This window comes from Anopheles arabiensis, chromosome 2, assembly GCF_016920715.1.
Source record: "Anopheles arabiensis isolate DONGOLA chromosome 2, AaraD3, whole genome shotgun sequence".
In the NCBI taxonomy this organism is placed as follows: domain Eukaryota; kingdom Metazoa; phylum Arthropoda; class Insecta; order Diptera; family Culicidae; genus Anopheles; species Anopheles arabiensis.
In genome coordinates, this window is record NC_053517.1 from 75,285,210 (window position 1) to 75,306,908 (window position 21,699).

Here is a 21,699-nt window from a genome sequence, read left to right on the forward strand (position 1 = left end):
TTTTTCGCCTTAAATCGGCCTGTTTAATCACGTTTCACTTTCAAATAATAAAAGATTATTGTTTTAAAGCTAATTTAATCGAATTTCATCACAATCGATTTAGCGCCAAATTTGTTTTGACAGCACGGTTCAAATCCTCACTCACACTAATGCACAACTGAAGACGGCACGCACACCAACTAATATCGCCCTATAAATTTGTGTTTTCTAGCTAGTGATGGGCCTTCCCGCCCCTTCGGATGGGATGGACACGAAACGAGTTTCAATGCAACGAACATTTGTTCGTCTTTACATGTTCATATGGAACGATGATTGTAAAATATCGTAATTTCAATTACCATTTTTTCATTCAATTGCGTATTTGTAAGCAAGCAAACTCATAATGCTCAATTTGCAAACATTAATACCGTTCCAAACCTGACAGCCAACGGTAAATTCCGGCCCCGGATCGCAATCGATCCGTCCGCACGGAGCAAGCTCGGGAACGACCCGCTCCGGCACAACACCAAAGAGGCGACCATTTTTCATCGTCACTGAAAAAGAGAGCGTTTTTAACTCAAGCTGGTCGCGACGGAAGGTGCGTTATCACTGCGTATATTTGTGTTCCGTTCTGGGTGCGTATCGAAACGATCGATTGCAGGTGCAGTCGCAGGTCGCAAAATCTACGCGCTGGCCGGATTGTTTCGCATTCGTGTGTTTCCTTGGTGAATATTGCTGGCCCTTGGTGTACTGTTGGTGGTGCAAAATGCTGGCGGCGCTGCTGGTGCCACACGAAGCAAGCTGGCTAAAGATTCGTGACGTTTTTTTCTTGCTCTGCTCTTCACTCCCTTCAAGCTACGGTCGCTTTTGTACGGCGCTCTGCGCGTCCCCGCGTTCGTGATTTTGCCATCCTTTTCACCCTCGACCATTCCCCTCCTCGCCCCCTCCGTCGTTGTGTTGCTTGGTGCCTTCTGTTGTGATGTGAGTGTAGTGTTTCGTGGGTGATAGGAGGCACTTCCAGCGAACCCTCACCACCCCCCCCCCCCCTCATCCCATCCCATCCTGCCAAAACGATTGCCAACACAACGAGCAAAGGAATTTTTTCACGGCATACGCGACCCATTCTCGCCGTGGGGGCACCGGAAAAGCGCTGAAGGGGTCTCTTCCTTTAAGCACGACCACCGTGGTTATCGATCCTCTCCAACTTCCCGCTTCGGTTCCGGATGTTGCGAGATGCATCTTCCTGTAGCGCATACCTTCACAGTGGAGTGAAGTCTTCCGTTCCGTTATGTTCCGGGGGGGTTTGGGGAGAGGGGCATGCTTTGCAAGTGACCAGAGCGACAGACACCCAACAGCACAGTACGCGGATGCTTCGTAGCACTAGCATGTGCGGCAAGGGCAATAAAAAGGCGAAATAGCGGATCTTTCCGAAGCGCTCGCAACTCCCGCTTTGGGACGACGGTGTAGTACGGTCGAACGTCGTAGTTGATTTTTTTGCCCGCCCCGTGTGGAGTTTTCGCTACTCGCGGCACCGAAAGGGATGCATACGTACACCAACGCAACGTAACGCGGAGCGGGCAGCGCAGCCTGAGCAGAAACGAGCGAGAGTGAGAGCGAGCCCGAGCGAGAAAAAGAGCAAAGGCATGTGGAGAAGGCGCCCAAACGACGAGCGAATAGGCGAAATACAGTGCGTGTGTGTGTGTGTGTACGTGTGCGTGTGTTTGTGTGTTTGGCTGTATGCTGCTGACCGTGTGTTATGTTGTTTGGGCCGTGCGCGATTATGTACGCCCGTGGTGTGCAGCAGGCGCTGGCGGTGAAACGATGTGAAACTATGCTGGAATATACAGTGAGAAGAGCGCGTGCACCACACCGAGCTACTCTTCGTTGTGTATGTGTGTGTGTGTGTCGGTGTGTATGCCCTTGCGCGGCGTGCACCGTATCGGAGAAAACCAATCATCCGTCCAGTTTAAAAACACACACAGACCGTTTGGGGGGAAGAAAAGAAAAACAAACGTCATGTGAGAATCGTGCAGTAGCGGGTTGCCGCCGACGCCGACGCCACGTACAAATCTGCTGGCTACCGTTTCACCGGAAAGAGACACGCCAAAGAACGAAAAAACCGAACTTCCTGGTGTCGAAGTAGGCAACGGTTTTTTGTTTTAGCTTCGAGTAGCGGGAGACTGGAGAAACAAGTCTTGCTCTTCTCTGTCCGTTGAAACCACAAACGTTCTGCTCTTTGTTCCTGGCGCCCTTTCTGGGTCGTTTGTATTTATCCTTATCGTTAAAACTGAACCACGCCAGTGCCTCGTTTTGTTCCGCAGAGGTCTTCAAAAAATCGTTCAAATACGCACCCCGCAAAAAAAGCATATCTCGGACATCAAACAACAGCCCACGGGGCTAAATGTGCCCCCACCTGCTTGGCCAATACGTGGCGGCAAACGACGACCCGAAACCGTGAAAGTTCATAATTTAATTTTAGCACATTTTTTCTCCTCTCGCTCTCTTCCTCTCTCTCTCTCTCTCTCTTTTTTTCTTCGGCAAACGGATACGCAAATGTATAATTTCGGTGGCACTGCTTTTGAAAAACCCACCCGCGATCCTGCAGGACACAGCAGATACAAGTATTGGTCTTCCCGGACCGGATCGTAAACCTGGCCTTGCTGCAGAGTCGAAGGGCATGTTTACCACTTTCATCGGTTTAATTGGTAAGTTTTATTGTTGGTTGAAACTGCCCGAGAAGAAGCAGGTTGTTTCACTTACTTTTTTTCTAATGCATTCCTTCCTAATCGAAACATCCTGTAGGCGATAGCTTAACATTTCACCTCCTCGTCGTACGTCATTTTCTCCGTTGAGCTCTCCGGCTAACCTTTCCCTCATTCCATCTAACCGTTCATCTTGAATCGTTCATTCAAAACGGCATGCCCGCGGTATTGGGCGCCAAAAGCAGGTTTTACTGCACAAGCCCCCCTCTGGCTGCTACTCTCCGCACAACCACAACTGCTGCACACACACTGCAAGTAGAAGAGACGCACATAATTATGCTTTCCGCAATTATGTTACTTCGCAAAGTCGTGGACGCGCGCGCCTCTTATGTATCACATCTTTTATGCACTCACACTCACTCACTCACAACCGTTCTGGTCGGTTTTGAAATGGATAGAAAAAAATATTGAAATCCTTAACACAAAACCCTTCTTTGGATTTGCTTTGTTTTGTAAAAAAAATCATCAACCGCCGTAGTAATGTCTTTCTGTTTGTGTAGTTTTGTCATCTGTCATTACTCTGTGTTTTATACATTTTTCTCAATTTACACGTACACCATGTTTTATCATTTTTTCGATCCGCTATGCTATTACACGAAAATCATTACACACGTACGGCCACACATCACACCACCTTCATCATCGTCAGCATCGTCGTCCCGAAGCACTCTCCGGTTCCCAAATGCACGCCACATGCCCATCCCCTACGTCGGCAACTAGCGGAAACCAAACCTCCCCCCAGTAACACCCGAAAACAAGACACATTTCTGCGGACGCTAACGGAAGCTTCCAAAATTCTTATCATTCATGAATTTTATAGATATTCAATCATGGTGGGAGGTGCCCTGCATTGCGCACTTTTGTTCGCTGTTTAGTACCACCTTCCAGCTGCCTAGGTTTGACATTGAGGTAAGTGTGTATTTGTTTTTATGTGCTTTAGGGAGACTTATTTATTCAAATTTTTATTTTGCGCCTGCAGGATCTCGAAGAGGCCCTTCTAACAGATGCCGATGCCGAGGGTGAAGTAGATCTGAAAGTGTACACCGCGCGCCTGCTGCCGGAGCTGATCGTCGCACTGTTGAAGGGCTGTGATGCGCTTGCACAGATCGGTTCACACATCAGCCCGAGCAACTATCAGATGTTCCTGAGGCGTCTGTTTCGTCAAAAATGTCAGGTAGGTTAAAGAGGGTCAGCTCCAGCTAGACAAAACAAATGGAAACTCCATTCAAATATATTCTCACCGTGTTCGTTACAGGAATATAACGTTGATAATCCGTTTAACACCGATATTGATTTCGAAAAGCTACCGCTTCGTACGAAGATCACAATTTTGAAGTACCTTTGCGACTTCCGGCTCGATTCCGAACACGTCAGCTCCACCTTTGCCGATTACGACGCGGACAGTCTGCGCCTGGAACCGATAGGGTAGGTTACTCAATATGCCGGTATGCCGCTTCTTTACTAATATGTGCTTCTTATCGATCCTCGGACCAATCAGGTACGATCGCAACGGATCTTCTTATTGGCACTTTTTCGGTACGCGCTTGTATCGGGAAGATTACGTGAGTGGTGGCGGTAAATCGAAAGCGGCCAAATCGCCCGTCTGGCAGGTAATCTGCTTCACCGAGGAAGATTGGCGCAATCTAGCGAACAAGCTCGATAACTCCACCAACGCGAAAGAGCGCACCCTGCACGAGCTGCTGGTGGAAAACTTTTTGCCTTACATTCCGAAACTATTTCGCGACAAGGAAAGAGAACGTCGCAATAGGTAAAAACTGCCGTAAGGTGTGAGTTTAGATGAAACAACCTTACACGGAGGTTTTGGTCTTTATTTTGTAGACTTTTCGAGCGGCCTAGATCAACACGCATAAAACAGCTGCAGGAAGTAAAAAACCTCCGCCAGCAGGAGCAGCTGCAAAAGGAGCAACAACAGCTGCTACTGGAAGAGGAAGAGATCAATCGGGAAAGCAGCAGCAATCTTACCGAAGTGCAGCAAAACACACGTGTACCACCGGCACCACCGAAACGGGCGGAACTGCTGTCGGAAGCGCGTGCGAAACGAGCTGAGCGACGGTTAGAAGCGAAACATTCACTCGCGAACAACAACTCTCACTAGCAAGGACAGAAAACCAATCACTCTCCCTTGAACTAGACGGCAAACCATCTCCCGTTGGTCACCCCCTCTCTTGAAACACACACTACACAGCAAAACTCTTTACTGCCGACGAACCAAAATTTTCCGATAGCCAAGGCCAAAGTGTTTTAGGTAGCCCCTATTGCGTGGACGTGGCACTGTCACAGATAAATCCACCAACTCTCCTCTCTCTAGCATGCACACACGCACATCTACAGGGTACCGCAGGGTTTTTGTACGCACAAAGTCCAACCACGGGGGCAAGTGTGTAGTGTGCGATGCTGGCGGACGATAGACGACGACGACGACGACGAAAACTACCTAAAGTTTGCGACATTGGCGGGAAGACCGTTTTCGCACACACAGTGCAAAGCAAACACAGAATCGGCACTACATGCGACGTCTGATCCGACCCTACTATCCTCGACGACCATCCCCCCCTCGACCAACAACAAAAACATCGTTGTTCGATAGCACGAGAAAAAAGAAAACCGAACCGTTCCGTGACAGACGTGAGAAGCGTGAAACCATGTTTGTGATTGAAGAATAGATGTGTCGATGCTTTAGTTTTGTTCTGCTTCCTCTAGCGCGGGCTTCCTTTGCTTGCTAATATGTATGTATGCATGTTTTTTTTCTTCCGTTTTCTTTTCCCTTTTTTCTTGTTTTAACCGTCCAAAAGTTTCATTATTTCCAACTTATTAACACAGACAAAGTACTTCCCAATGTGTCATCTCATTGTAAGATGTCTTCCCATGTCCCATCATGATTGTCTATTGTGCTAACCCATCTTTCAATAATGAGCATTGTAACAGCCCTTGTTCAAAACGATCCGATTAATACTCCTGTCCTTCCGAACCCGCTACTTACTGTGCAATTGCCAAAATAACTTCCAGACGTGCACTGTTAATAGGGAAAGCTAATGAAACTTTTAACACTCACATACACACACTCCGTTGATTTAGTTTGGAACGGTGCCATTAATATAGTTTTTTGTTCTTCCTTTTTCCCTTTCTATCGCTCTCTCAATTCACAGATCTCGATCGAATTCCGTCACAAGTATAGTTTCGCCAACCGCAAGCTCCCCAGACGAGGCATCCCTTCTCACGCGTGATTTTATTTTTCAGCCACGAAAAGAAAACGCGTTCCGTAGTAGAGCAAATAGTCCGTACCTTTATGACAGCGCCACTAATTTGAGCGGTTCCACTTCTCCGTCAGTAGGTCCTCGGCTCGGGAGGGCCAGACTGTACAGCGCCGCAGCACGCCGTAGCGCAACGGGAAGCGTATCGCCAGCGTCGCTAGCTCGCTCCAGCTCGGTCGAATCGTACGCCCGGAGCGAAAGAAGCTACGCCAGCAGCAGCCGAAGTAGATCGGTTGAAAGCGACGGTGGTCTCCACGGGACGGCGGACGCTGCGATCTACAACGATTCGTACTACATTGTAAGCCGGCGCGAGGACAGCGAAAGTGTGCACAGCTTCAGCGACACCGAGGCCGAAAATAACATCAACAGTGGCAATACCGACACGAACAGCAAACAACACCACCACCACCAGCTGGTGGAACAGTCGGAACCGGCTGTCATCAAGCCACTGTGTCAGCAGCGGCAGCAAACGAAAGCGGAACAAAAAGCGGAACGGCATTCCGTTCGGCCAGTAAGCGCGGAGGTAGAGAAATTGTTGCGCTTCAATCAAATCATGGCTCCGACAGCGACGAAACTGCCTGGCCGTCAAACAAACAACTCTCTGTCGTCCGTCACCGGGCCCGTGATATTGCCATTCAGCGAAGGGCCGGCTGCTAAGGGCGCCACACCCAATGGCGGTAACAGCGGCGGCAAAGGAAGTGACGCTGCCGCGTCGGCCACAAATCAGGGCCGTAAAAAGAAGGGCAAGTCAACGAATGTGTAAGTATACTAGCATTGAAAGAGCCTGTCCGTCCTTGGTGGAGGTGCTCTAGCTGTATGGAGCTGTATGGTTTAGTTCTTGCACGATAGAAATTAACCCCGTTAGTTGTTAACTTAGTTTATCGCTAGGATTTGCGTTTTAATTATTTCCAAACAATTGATCTATCTTACTGGCCGTGTCCAACTGGTCCTTTTTGCGTTGTTCTTTTTCAAGAAGGTTTGAGGTATTGGACTTACTGTAATTGTATGATTGGTCTACTGTAAACCTTTAGTTATTTGCAAAAAATGTGCATTTTAGCAATGAATATAATCATAAGAAAATGCATACAGACGTAATGTAACAGTTGTTTGATTGTTTTCCTTTTCTCTTTCCTCCCCTAACCATGCCATTATACACACCACCTTACCTGTAATATCATCAACATATCCTGCACTTGTACTTAATCTTACTCCACACGCAACTCAATGCGCACCCGTGGCCCGCTCTGTCGATAACTTGCTGTGCGTGTGTGTGCATTAACTATATTCCCGGCATCCTCTCGGATTTCCTACTACCGAATCATGTATGTGACCATGCTATTATCACACACACCCACACACCTACACACACATCCTTCCTGCACGATTCTGGCCGGTTAATGTGGGATCATCATCGGTATGAATGTTGGAAAAAACCACACCGCCACTTATTTACCGTGGCAATCCTGTAAATATATCCCCTATAACCTGTAACACGGCTGCATCTGGCACTGGTGTATCGCACGCGCGTGTGGGTGTATGGTTCTGGTCGGTAAATGTTGTAAACGCACGGTACAGTAATGTCACCTCTGCTGCTGCTGCTAGCTACACCAACAGTAGTTTCACCAAAGCGAACTGTTCCGCCTCCTCAATTTTCGTATCGTCGTCTCTTAGCTTTACCGAAACCGACGAGGTCCTGCAGATCGGTATGCACAAGGTGCTGGAAAGCATCAAGAACCACGACGATGCCTGGCCGTTTATGGATCCGGTCGATGAGGACATTGCGCCGAAGTACTACTCGATCATACGAAGGTAAAAACGAAGGTTATTTGCTGAAAACTTTAAAATACAATTATTAAACCGTCTTTGTCTCTACATCTCCCTCTCTCTCTCTATTCTTCCGTTTGTAGGCCTATGGATCTGCAAAAGATGGAGGAAAAGCTAGACAACGGGGAGTATATGATTTTCAGTGACTTTCAAAACGATTTTAAGTTGATCGTCAACAACTGCCGGCTATATAATGGTCAAGCAAATGGTAAGTAGTGACGATTTTTTGTGTTTTTTTTTAATGATTCTAAATGTGGAAAGTCAATGTTAATTACAGTGCTGCAAAATGTCAATGTCAATCTCATAAAAAAAATGTCGATGTCAATGTCACAAAAAAAATCGAACTGAAACAAAATCCATGTCAGCGTCACGCACTCAATTGTGATAATCAGAGGTAATACTCAAAACGATTGGTGTGACCAATACATGCTTCATGACTTTTTGCGACCATCGCTTAGTCAGTCACTATGACTTTTTTACTGTGATCAGCATTGCAAAATGTCACTGACTTAGTCATGACAAATTCCTGCCGAAACAAAATCATGTCAGCGTCGCGAGGTCTACTGTGATGATCAGAGGTGAGACTCAAGCAGTTAATGCGCACATAATGAGACTTTTTTCTCGCTCTGTTAGACCCGACAGACGATCAAAGCAGACAGAGCGCGAAAGCATGCTCATTTTGTTGCTTGGGACCACAAGACATATATTTTCCAAGAATGTCGTGATTATCACCGATCGAAAATATCATGACCAAGTGAGTTGGGTGCTCAGCAAAATGTCACCAAGCATGTGATTGATCCACCAACTGTTAGAGTCTCATCTCTGATCATATCAGTTGTGTACGTGAGCTGATTTGAGTTTTGTTTCAGCCATGAGTTTTGATGACTGTAACAGTGGCATTTGGCAACACTGTTCACAGCCAGAAAAAAATCATGACAAGCATAATCATCGCCGGCATTAAGCTAAGCTTGTCAGTCAGAGTATCACGTTGGACTCAAGCACTCGCATGTCGTGTTCAGCATGTCATGACGCACTTTCATTGAGTATCAGCAATGAGCATCAAGCTACCTCGGATATGAAAAGCTACCTCGCTGGTGAAAAGCTCGTGATGCTCATGACATTTTGCAGCACTGTATATTCGACTATATAATGTATGCGTATGTGAAGATGGTCCCCAGTATCATTTTATCTAATTGTATACCTGTTCTTTTGCCCATTTCAACAGAATACACGGAAATGGTCAACAACCTTCAGATTGCGTTTGAACGTGCCAGGAAGAAATACTTCGACGAGAACTCATCGGACGAGGAACTGATGAGCCACGAGTATCCGGATGTGAGTCGCGCGAATGCTGCGTTCAAGGAAAAACCGTCCTCAAAGGACAGCAACAAATCAACCTCCTCCGATGCAATGAACGGCCGTGGACAGCCGCACAGCAAAGGCACGCCGAAGGACACCGGCAAGGGGGAGGCCGGCAGCAAAGACAGGTCGAAGAAAGGCGGCGGCTCTAGTGGCAATGGCAATAATAACATAAGTGCAAAGTCAAGCAGCAGCAGCTCCAATGCAAACTCCAAAGATAACAGTGATGGTAGTGGTGATTCGCCGTCCCTCCAAGGGAAGGACAAACCGTGCAAAGAATCGAAAGCAAAGTCGGTGAAAAGTGGTACGAGTGCCGGGGGCGACAAGAAAGGTGGCAAAAATGTGACTAGCGAAAAGAAGGAACCGTCCGCGCCGGCGGCTGGTGGAGCCGGTTCGAAAAAGAACAAAGCAAACAAACAGCAGCCGGAGGTGGACTCGGAACCGGAACCAGACCCGGAACCGCCGGAAAAGGGTAAAAGTGCATCGCGAGTGAACAACAAAACTGTAAAGCGTAAGCGCAAGGAGAAGGAGAAAGGTGATAAAGTGAAAAGCAAGAAACTAAAAACCGAAGCAAGTGATCATAGTGATGGGGAGGATGGGCTGCAGCGGGACGAAGATAGGGTGAATGTCAAAAGTGAAGAAGAGCCCGATTGGTGCGAACCCGAACGGAAACGGTACAAAAAGGATCATCATGGTGATGTAGAAGAGGACGAACCTGCAACGACACCGTTACAGGCAGGAGATGGTAGTGGTATGCGGTTGGCGGGTGGTAAAATGGATGATCTGAAGGAGGAGCAGGAGGAGGAAGATTTTCCAGTGTACGAGAGCAAAAAGAAGGCGGCGGTGAAAGCGCTGCAGGAGAAAGAGAAAAAGAAAAACAGTTCTAAAGTGAAGAAAGAGGAAAAGAAGGTGAACAAACCGCCCAAGGGTGGCAAGGGGAAGGATGCAAAGCGTGAATCGTTTTCGCCGGTACGGCAGCGTTCAATGTCGCGAACGCCCAGCCCATCACAGGAGAATTCGTCGCCCTTCTCCAAACAGTCCCCGCATGGGTCGTTGAGCCCCAAGAAAAAAGAAAACGCGTCGGCCGATGCCGGTGGGGGTGTGGTGGAAAAAACGGGGTCCAAAAAAAGGGAAGGATAAGAGTGGGTCGGAAGCCGATGGGAAACAGCATAAGAAGGGGAGCAGCGCGGTCAAGGCCGGAGCGGGTATTTCGGTTGCGAAGCTGGACAAAAAGACGAAAAAATCCGGCGCCCTTGCGTCTACCAGCAAGGGTGGTGGCAAAGGCCGGCAAAAGAAAGCGGGTGGCAAACAGAAAAGCTCCCCCGTGGAGCTTATCGACGAAGGGTCCGAGTATGAGGAAGAAGCGGACCACAATGCACGCCACGAACCGGGCCCGATGGATACTAACGGGGAGCGAAACGATGAAGAAAGCGATATGAGCGACTTTGAGGACATTGACAATATGCGCGTGAAGCCTCACGACACCAGCATCGAAGAGGAGGAGGACGGTGGTGGTGGCGAGCGGGAGCCGGCGGCGAAAAAGTCGTCCGACAAATCAAAAAACAAAAAGAACAAAACCAGCAAGAAGAATGTGGGGAAAGCTGGCGGTGCTGGGGGCGAACATCATCGCGCTAAAAAGAGCGGCGGAAGCAAGAGCAAGCAGAAGGGGAAGGATAAAAAGATGGACAAAAAATCGCACAAGCGCGATAAGGGCAAGGGCAAGAAAAAGTCCAAATCCTCCAGCGACGATCGTGCGCACGGGGACGATCGCGAAGCAACGTCGAGCGGTGGTGAGGATGAAGAAGGCGCGGATGGAGGAGAGGGAAGAGTTGAATACCTCGGAGATGCGTCAAAAAGTGCCTCAAAGCCGATGCAAAAGCAGTCCAGGGACTCACGCCTTGCCGCTGCAACGCGATCAATGTCACGTTCGCCCAGCCCGGCCCGTTCGTACTGCTCTGACGGTCGCTCGGCACGCGACAGTGGCGAGGAGGAAGACGACCTTCCGAAGCAAGCGCACGATTCCACGCTTCCACCGACCCGATCGATCACTCCCGATATCAAGGATAAGTTTGATCTCATCAAAGAACGCCGGAATAGGGCGGCCGCGGCGGCTGCAGCAGCGACCGAAAGCAAAGCAAAGGCCAAGCAGGCGAAAGCGAAGGGAAAGGAAGCAGGTAGCTCGGGAAAGAAGGGCAAATCGTCGACCAAGGGAGGAGGAGGTAGCAACCGTGGCCAGAAGCATGCGGTGGAAGAAGACAGCAGTGTCAATGCAAGTGCCTCACCATCAAGCGCTGGTGCCAAACAGCAGCAGAAAAAGCACCAGCACGTGTGCGACCCAGAAGACGGCAGCAAGCCTTCCAGTGAAAGTAAATCATCCAGCAAAGGCACCACCAGTGGTGGTGGCTCGAAGGGGAAGAAAAATCGCGATAAATCGACGGCTAATGGTGGCGAGTCTTCCAACGCGAAACCGGGCGACAAAAAACACCCACGCCCAGGTGCTGCTTCCGCTGACAGCACGAAGAAGGTGGACCGAAGCAACGAGTACGACTTCGTTGACGATGGCCCCGACACAAAGTTGGACAAGAACCACGCGAAGTCAGCCCATGCTGCCAGCGGTGGCTCTTCCAAGGCGGGCAAAAAGTCAACGTCGGCAACAGCAACTGCGGCCGGACCGACGGGTTCAACCGCTCAGAGACATCCTAAAGCGAATTCAAAAACCATACCGCCACCAACGGGAAAAACGTCCAAAACGCCCGCTACGGCAGCGGGCGGTGGTGGTGGTAGTGCGGCTGGTGCAAACATGGAGGAGCTAGAGCTGGAAACCGAACAGACACTGAAGGACATTAACAAATGGCTGGAAAACACGCCCCGGTTTCCCGAGTACAGCTCGGCCAGCAACTCGCCGTCGCGCTACATCATGGACGATTTCGACACGGTGCCGGTAAAGATCGAACCGGCCGACTTCCGCAAACCGATTCCCCTGTCGCAGCTGCCGGCGGCAAACGAAGCGGCCGCCAGCCCGCTACGTGGAGCAAGTCCCGGTCTTGCGACCATCGCAGCACCGCCGAAAGCATTCTCCCCCAGGTCGGCAGCCAGCTCAAAGGAGCCCAGCGGCACTGCAGCGGGCGCCGGCAAACAAGCGAGCGGCAGCACGACGCCATCCGCCTCACACGCGAAAGACGCTTCCAAAGGTGAACCGGCGGGTTCCGATTCGGCCGGTGCACTAAAAGATTCTACCAACAGCACCGCTGCGGCAACGGGCAGCAAAGCCGCCGGACCGACGAGTCACACACTGTTGGGCCCTCCGCCGATCATACCGCCGCACTCGCAGAAAAAGGAACCCAAAGAACCGAAGCGAAAGTCGCTGAAGGAAAAGCTCTGCCAGCTGGGTGCGGGTGGGCGAAAGCGCGATTTGCACCATCACCGCACCACGATCGACCGGTTGCAGCCGGGCAAGGCCAAGGGCAACCTCATCGGAACGATCCAGAATCTCAATAAGCCGGACGAATTGTTCCCGCTCGGCGCGGGTGGCGGTGCTGGCGCGGGAGGCAGCGGTGCGGCCGGCAGCGGTGCCCTGAACAAGGTGAAGGAGGTAAAGAACTCGCTGATCGTGAAGACGGACGAGTCGAAGCCGAAGCTAAGCCTCGGTACCGTGCTTAATACGGAAGGGTTCGGTATCGTGCAGCAGCACAACTTTGCCGACGACGAGGACGATCCGAAGCGTAGCTCCTCGTTGCTGAAGAAGGACGAGGACGCTGAGGAGGACGAACTGCTGATCGGTACCGCAGCGATCGGTGCTGTAAAGCCCTTAATAAGTGCGTTGAAAACTGCAGCGCTGGCGATCACCGGTGGAAGCTCTCCCGCCGGTAGTCGGGAGGGAGGATCGCTCTCGAAAAAGGATGAACCTAGCAACACCACGGCCGCGGGTGAGAAACCGGAACCGGCCAGCGATCTGGCGGTGGCCGGAGAGCCCAAAAGCAGCACCGTTTCGTCGGCAGCGGACAAGTTGTTCTCGCTGGACGATGGAAAGCCGGGCAAAGCGGAGGAAGCGGCTGGAAAGGACGCGCTCAAAGGCAAGGATAAACCGTCCGCCACGCCCAACCTGAACGCATGGATCAAGGCGTTCGGTGCGCCGAAAAAGCCGAAGAAATCGGACGATACCGATGAGCCCGGCAAAGCGTCGCCGGCCAGCGATAAGAGCAAGCCGAACGAGAACACCTCCACCCACCCTTCGTCGAACGAATCGTCCAGCGGCATTGGCAGCCTGCCGACCATTCCCGGCAGTCTGGAAAGTCCCAGCTACCCCACGCTGCCAACCGTACCGCGGCAGCGAAAGGCCAGCACCGGGAGCACGGTTAGCGAGCGGTCCTCGTACAGCCAAGATCCAGACAGTCCTCGCATCGGTATCGACGAACGGCTCGGAGCGTATCCCGCCCCGTACCCGAGCCCGATCGGGGCGTCACCGATCATGACGTCGCCCAAGCTGGACGATACGCAGAAGAGCCCGTACCATCCACTAAACGGTGCGATCAAGGTCGGGTTCTATCAGGACACCACGCAGAAGAGCAGCCCGGAAAAGAGTTGCAGTCCGCGGGATCTACCCTCGCCGTATCCGCAGTACTCGCAGCATCTGTACACGTCCAACGCTGCGAACGCGACCGGTACCGGTGGTACTACCACTACCGCCGGGAACAATATTGCCCCCGGCGGAGGTTCCTCGGTGTACGGCAGCTATTCTGCGTATGGGACTACACCTGCCGGTATCGGGTCCACCGGTACAAACGTTAACCAGCCCAGTGCAGCAGCGGCAGCAGCTACGGCAGGCAGTGTGGCCGACAGTTTCAAAGGCTACGGCAAAGAGCTTAAATCACCGGTCGATTTTTACGACCAGTACAAACAGCCAGCCTCGCAGGAGTCGGACTACAACTCGTCGATGAGCCCCAGTACAAATCCCAACTCTCCATATCACAACCCGGCGTCATCGCCGTACCAGCAGCAGCCGAACTCGCCCTCCTGCTACCAGCAGCAGCAGCAGCAGCAGACGCAAGCGTCCTCCTCCTCCCCGTACGGGCATCAACCGTCGTCGATTGCGTCGCCCGCCTCGTCGGTGGGTCCGCTGTCGCCGTATAATGCGCCGGCGGTACCGCACAGTCCGGCTACTGGACAGAGCACGCCCTCGAGCGTCAGTGGCCACTCGCCGTACAACCCGGGCCAGGGGCAGTCGCCCTACCACACCAATCAGGCCCCGTCGACGGCCTCGACGTCGCCATCGACCGGTACAGCGGTGGGCGGCGCTGCTGCCAGTGGTGGTCAACCTAAGCTGCAGTCGAAACCAAATACGCCGCTGCACCAAAGCCCCAACTCACCGTTCTCACAGTCAAACCAAAGCTCGCCCTACTCACAGCAGGATCCCAACTCGCCCTACTCCTCCCAAGGTGGCCAGCTGTCGCCGTTCCAGCCGATGTCCCCGAAACCCCAGCAGCCGGCTGCTCCGTCCGCTGCCGGCAACACCAGCAACAGCAACGCCAACAATGCGATTAAGCTCGCTCCCCCGATCATCACTCCGCAGCAGGCCGCCGCTGCCGCTGGCGTGATACTTCCACCCGAATCTCCCGCCCATTCACAAGCGACGACGGCCGCGACGATCGGTGTGCATCAGGCACAAAACCTGACCGGATCGGGTGGCAGTACGGGCACGGGCAACAACAGTTCTGCCCCCTCCAGCACGCCGGGAACGACGATCGCGTCCACACCGATGCAGCTGAACTCGCACCAGTCGCCCTGGACGGCGCACCACAATCAGTACAACCCGTACCTGAACCATCCGGGCGAAACGGCCGGTGGGGCGGGCAGCATGTCGTCCTCGTTGCCCCCAGCACCGGCTCATATGCCACCATCTCAGCAGGGTCATCTTAGCAACGTGCACACGCATCCATCGCCCGCCCACACGCAGCACCAACAGCACCAACACCAGCAGCATCAGCAGCACCAGCAGCAGCAGCAACAGCAACAGCAGCAACAGCATCTACTGCAACACCACCAACAACAGCAGCAACACCAGCAAAGTCATCAACAGCAACACCAACCAAATCATCAGCAAACGCCCCACGGGCACCATCTAGCGACGACACAGCAGCAGCAACAGAGCCATCTTGGCAATCTGCTGATGGGATCCAACAACAACCCCTACACTTCCACGTACGGGCGGCCGTACGATCTCAATTCGGCGTCGGCATCCAACACATCGTCATCAGCTTCAGCAGCAGCAGCAGCAACGGTGGGCGGATCGGGAACGACCGCGACATCATCTAACATTGATCACCATCATGCGCCGCAACATCATTCCCAGCAGCAACAGCAGCAGCATCTTCATCATCAGCAACACCAACAGCAGCATTCGGCGCCGCATCATCAACAGCATCCGAGTTTAAGCGGCATCAGCAACAAGAACAGCCCTAGCACGGCCTCAATCACCAACACTTCGAAAGTACCTGAAATGATCAACCTAGGCTATAGCGAACCTGATACCAATAGCAGCAAACCGGCGCAGGACGTTCCAATGAATATGGAATCTTCGGGCGGTTTGGGCAAGGAGAAAGCAGACGGTACGAAGGACAACAAACATTTGCAGCAGCAGCAGCAACAACAACAACAGCAACACCAATCTTTCGATCATCATATGGGCATGAGCTACGGAAACCCGATGGATATTTCCATCAGCAAATCGAAGGCGTTCGACATGTTTAATCGTGCGGCGACGATGAATTTCCCGCGCGGGTTCGGTGCTCCGAGCATCCATCAGCCGGCACCCGCTGGCAACGTTGGGGACAACAGCACCGGCGGCTACGATCATCACCGCTCGTTGTCACAGGCGGCCAACATGAACAAGGCGCACGATATGAGCGGTGGTGGAGCAGGTTCGGCGGCGTCTAGCGTGTCCACCGTACCAACCGGCTACACCATGCAGCCGGCGGGCGGGAAACCGGCCAATCAACACCCAGCGGACCAGCTGCATCTGCCCCGCTACGATCAGCGCAGTCCGCAACATTTACAACAACAGCAGCAGCAGCAGCAGCAACAGCACGGTGCAACATCCGCTTCCTCTGGGCCATCATCGCAACCAAGCGGCAGCGGCAACGCGTCGGCGGACCTCAGCAGCGCGGGTGGCGGCTACAAATCATACGGTGTACCGGCCCCTCCAGCCTCGTCCGCGTCGGCATCGCTGATGGACCCGGCAATACGCAATCTCACCTCCCTGTCCTCCCTCTACAACCCGGATCCGGACCGACTGCTCGGTGGTCCCGGTGCGCCATCCGCGACCACGGCTGGCGGCTTCTACGACAAAGGTATGCCGTCGACCGCGCACATGTTTGGCAAAAATCTGTCCCAGCCGCCGGTCGCGTCCTCCTCCGCTGCCACCACGTCGGCCCTGCAGCAGATGTTCAACAACACCATGGCGGCGACCACGATGGCAGCGTACAACGCCAACCGGGAGCAGCCGAACGTTGGCTCCTACGTGCCATCGCCCAACTATCACCATCCGCAGCAGCATCAGCAGCGGACCGACATGATGAATGCAGCCAACATCCAGCCACAAAAGATGTCCCACAATGCCAACGTACCGTCGGCGTCGGGCGGCGGTGCCGGTAATGCGTCGGTCAGCAGTGAACCTGCGCCGCCACCGGCCAAACCCAAACGCTCGCGGAAAAAGAAGGACCAGTTAGCGCAGGAACAGGCAGCGGCGGCAGCGGCGGCGGCGGCAGCTGCAGCGGCAGCAGCCCAACAGCAGCAGCAAACGCTGCATCAGCACGCAATGCATGCCGCCCATCAGCAGCAGGCGCTCGGCCCCCATCAAGGATTCCCCGCCTACCCTGGGCTTAAACCATCCAACTCTACCTCCTCCAGCAGCGGTGGTGCGGGTGGTGCTGGCGGTGGTCCACCCGGCATGGCTTCGGCTTCCGCTGCGCCCGGTGCGGTTGGGAATCCGGCGAGCAGCGCGGAAACGTCCGCCATCTCGCTGAAAACGGCCAACATCGTTCCCGGCAGCGCGTTCAACTTTGGCCCCGGGCCGGCTGGGCTCGGTCTGCCACCGGGTGGCCTTTACGGTGACACGTCTGCCAGCACGTACCTGGAGGAGTCGTACCGCAACTCCCAAAATCCGTACTACCTCCCGCCCAGCCATCGGGGCACATCGGCGACGGGCTCGGGTGGCACCGGTACCGAGGCCGACAAGCTAGGCAACCCGATCGGCTCCCAGGCTACCCCGCCCGGGTCGGTAGCGGCGGCCGCAGCGGCCGCTGCCGTTGCCTCCGTGCACGGCCCACCGCCACCGACCGCTGCCTCGCCGTACCATCAGTTCCTGGCTTCGCATCACGGCACACGCCCGTACCAGTTCATGAACCAGTTTGATCCACTACACCAACAGTACCTGCGACAGGAGGAGCTTCGGGCACAGATGATGATCAACCAGGGGCTTCTGGGCGCGCCGGGTGCCGCTCCGCCCGGTGCGTACGGACAGCCCGGTTACCATCATCCCGCGATCGGTATGCACAAGCCGTACGACGCGATGAACAGCATGAACCGCTCGCCCTTCCTATAACATCCGCAACCACCGGTTGCGGGTGAACTTTTGGGAAAAACGGCACCAGTTGGGACAGAGATGAATGGGAGCGAATGAAAACAAGCAAAAAAAAACGATGTCCCCCTTCTCGTCCTGCATGCAAAGTAAAAGGTTTACTTCAGTTGACATTATCATCCGTTCTAAGAACGATGTACGAAGGGTAGAATGAGTTTGTGCAACCTAAAATGCTTTGCGCATTTGTATTGATGTTTTCTATTTTGGGGGATTTTGGCAGATTATTTCACTTCTTCTAACCTTTTGGATAGAGTGGAATAATAAGGTAGTGTTGTTTCTTGAATAATCCATTAAAAACTAAGCAAAAAGTTACACTGATCACATCGTGCAAGGGTCCACCGCTAATTGTCTCTGAAAGGTTTAATTTGCAAACATTTACTTCAATTTAGTATGTTATGTTTTTGACCTCTCTCTCTTATTTTCTTTTTTTTTTCGTTTTGTAGTCAGTCCAGACCATTTTTATTTTTTGTTGTCCCTAGTTTTGTATCATTGTTATGCAAATGTTGCAAGATATTGTACGTTGCTTATACAATATGTTTATTCGTCCCAGTAAGGAACAGGGAAAACAACCGTCAATAAGTTGAAGTATTTTGCTTTACGTGTTTTTTTTGTATTGTCTTTCCGGCCAGAACTGTGTTGGAATAAGGTTGAATTGTCGCATAAAACTACAAAACCTGTGTATATTTGTAGATTCGTTCACATTGTGCAAACGTCATGTTTATGCCTCGTCTTGGACGATGATGCAGTGATTTCGTGATAAATGTTTGTCGCTGCTAAAGAAAAGCGGCTATTATCCAATTTTGGTGTGTGGTGTCTCAGAATGTTAAAAACTGCAAACGGCTGGGTTTTGTATGAATTAGGTTGTTTTTAATAACGTAAATTATGTACTCAGTTATGTACAGTTTGTGGAGTATAATTTTGGTTTTTTTTTCGTTGTATGGTCTTATATGTACACACACAATTGAATATTCTCAGAATTGGTTGAGTGTGAAGGTTTCAAGGGTGAAAATATCAGACAGCACTTAACTTTAGCCTCAATTTGTCGAAGCTACTTAGCCGCGATTCTGCTTAAGTTCTGCTACATAAATATGAATTAACTAGTTCCCTTACTACCAAGAAGATACATTACCACATTCCCTCGTTGAGTTTCCTTCACTTTTTAAACTGAAGTATCCATTAATGGTAAAACATATTTCATCAGTAACCGTAACACTCAGAAATAATACCAGTCGATAGTTCGAATAAGTAAATATTGAAGAATATTCTATTATAACACAAGCAGATGAAAACAAAATGGTAACAATTTCGTTTAATACAGTAAATGAGCAGCCACTCGCCACCCCCCAGCCCCTGTACTGTACGCCTTATTCGTCAGCGTAACTTCCACCAAAAAAAAAAAATGTGTGGAAACGGTTCATCATCGTTTGTGTGCATGCAAACAGAACATAGGAAACTAGAAGTTTATCGATCTAAGCTAATGGAGAATTTAAAATAACACAATAATCAAACCCCCGAGCAAAGCGTAACGAGATTAGTGAGAAAGAAAGAGAAAGAGATAAAAAACAGATATAAAAGGCAACAAATTTGTTAGGTGTTGAATAATAATCAAAATTTGACTGTAGGATCTATTTATATTCGAAAATTTATATCATTGCTACACGATCTGTATCTGGATTCTGGTCCTTGTTGTGATCTTTCTGTACGGGTCCTCTCCCCTCAGCACGTTTATCAATCACATGCGTGAAAGAACAAAAATTGTGTATTCTTTTACTGTGGTTATACAATTTTCATTTCTTTACTTTTTGTGTGTGTGAACAAAAGTAGAAACTGAGCGGACGGAACAAAAACAGACAAATTGATCATGTTCGCTTTTCCTTTTCTTCATCTTATGTTCTTTGTTTCTAGCTCTCTTTCTCTTTCATCCAATTAGACCGAGGGCATTGGAGAAAATGTAAAAAGTCGTTTTTTTAAAAAGCACATCAGTAGTTACAGCAAAACAAACATTAGACGATGACGATCGCAATGAATATTGCGATCGTTTAGGTTTCTTTTTCACCTTAGTAAGCCTTTTTGTAAATACATTTAGTCGGATAAAGAGTGCGATCCGATCGCTCTTGGTAATACGATCTGTAGGCGGCGAACCTTCTCCCACGACCAACTGTAGCGTTTTCTTTGCTGGAAAGGAAACCTTACACACACTATAAACTCTTCCGTTCCTTGTATAGATGTTGTGCGTACTGGTGTGCGTAGGTTAAGCTAAACAACTTGTTAATTATTAGAACAAAAGAACAAAAAACAGGCATGCGCGCAGTCTGTCGAATTAGCGTAATGTGGATCAAGCCGAATTGCAAAAAAATCGGTTGACAAAATGCGATTTTAGGGAAGAACATTGCTATAGCCATCGGAATATATATTAGTTAATACACGTTTTAAGTATAGACTCTCCTACACCTCCACAGCGTTTCACACCAGTTGGGGATGTGGGCGAGTGTGTACACAAAAAGAATCGTATTAAGTGGGTAGTATAAGTTATTACACGATACAAGACAACACAACAATTGTACGCAACAACGGCATAAAGAACTGTTTTCGAAACCGTACATCTAGTGTAGTGAAAACCCGTGCGTGTGTGTGTGTGTTTGTAGGGTTAGTCGTCAGCTGTGTGTGCCTGTCGTCGTGTGCGCATTTCATAATTGCTGTGTTAAGGATAATTAACAACAGGAGCTAAATTACCCCTTACAGGAAAAGAAAATAATTCTAGCAAAAGTTAATTCACTAACGCATATGTTAACTGATGATAGTAGCGCGTTTGAGTTGCTTTGAGTAGCAAACGTTGTAGAGCAAACAAACCAACAGCATCCACCACAAAAAGCCTTGTTTGGTTAAGAAAGCTGAAAGATTTTTTGTTGTTGTAATGTTTTCGGGATTTGAAGGGGTAGTTAAAAACGAAATTCGACAAAAACAATATACATATTCAGCATAAACATAGGAAATATGCAGTGAGAGATGTAAACAAGGAAAACACGGCAGATCAAAACAAAAAAGCAGCAAACGCAAGATGTAATCAAGATACATATATCTACGTTAAACGTCCGTTTTTTTCTTCATCGCTTTAGTCACTCTTATGTTGTAATCCCATATTTTAATGCAAAATCGATTGTAAAGTGTGAAACAGTAGTGCAAACAGAGGTAAGAAGTAAGCGAACATCGCAGACAAGTAAGACATACATACCTACATACAAAACACATTAAAAAAAAAGAAAACAAACAACACACACCGCGAAAATAAGAGAAAATATAGTGAATTTAAACAAACAACACGAAGTGAACGAATACGCGAAGAGAACGATCATCGTACGAAAGAAATCAGGTGCATCGAGCTGTATTGATCCGGACCAGATATGTCATTAGTTTTCATTCTTTTTTCTTTATTGTTCCTATGAATCCAGGACTTATACTTTTAAGGTGAACAAACGAACCTATAGATTACGAATCGTAAAGAATTTTCGGACGAAACATAGTCGATGAAAAACATGAGCCGTAAGTCGTTTTTTTTTTTTTAACCAAAGTCGGTTTTATCTTTTTTGACACGCCAGTCCTGAGATGTACAATTTGTTATCGACTGTCTATATTATTTTTTAACATTTGGAAGAATTTTCTTCAAAAATTATTACATGGTTTCCCCCACGAATTATTGGTCGGTTCCCATCAATTTTTAATTGGTTCCCATTTTTTTTTTGGTGCGTTCCCACGATTTTTTGGCCGATTCCCAGAATTTTTTTGGTTGAATTGTATTGATATCCAATCGGACGATACCAATAAATAGGTCGGTTCGAGAAAACTCTCTCTCTCTCTCTCTCTCTCTCTC

At 50.1% G+C, this 21,699-nt stretch overlaps 1 protein-coding gene across 1 annotated transcript; it reads left to right on the forward strand.

Annotated features, from left to right (window-relative positions):
• The first annotated feature begins 453 nt into the window (after window positions 1–453).
• On the forward strand, window positions 454–21,117 carry LOC120894081 (mucin-19-like). Its single transcript, XM_040296454.1, is given in 14 exon segments — window positions 454–577; window positions 2,585–2,684; window positions 3,562–3,650; window positions 3,721–3,915; window positions 3,997–4,166; window positions 4,240–4,509; window positions 4,581–4,856; window positions 5,203–5,387; window positions 5,909–5,931; window positions 6,000–6,772; window positions 7,589–7,822; window positions 7,921–8,045; window positions 9,063–10,334; window positions 10,336–21,117. Coding segments are annotated over 13 exon segments (11,100 nt in total). The 5' UTR covers window positions 454–577; window positions 2,585–2,656; the 3' UTR covers window positions 17,796–21,117.
• The last annotated feature ends 582 nt before the right edge of the window (window positions 21,118–21,699 follow it).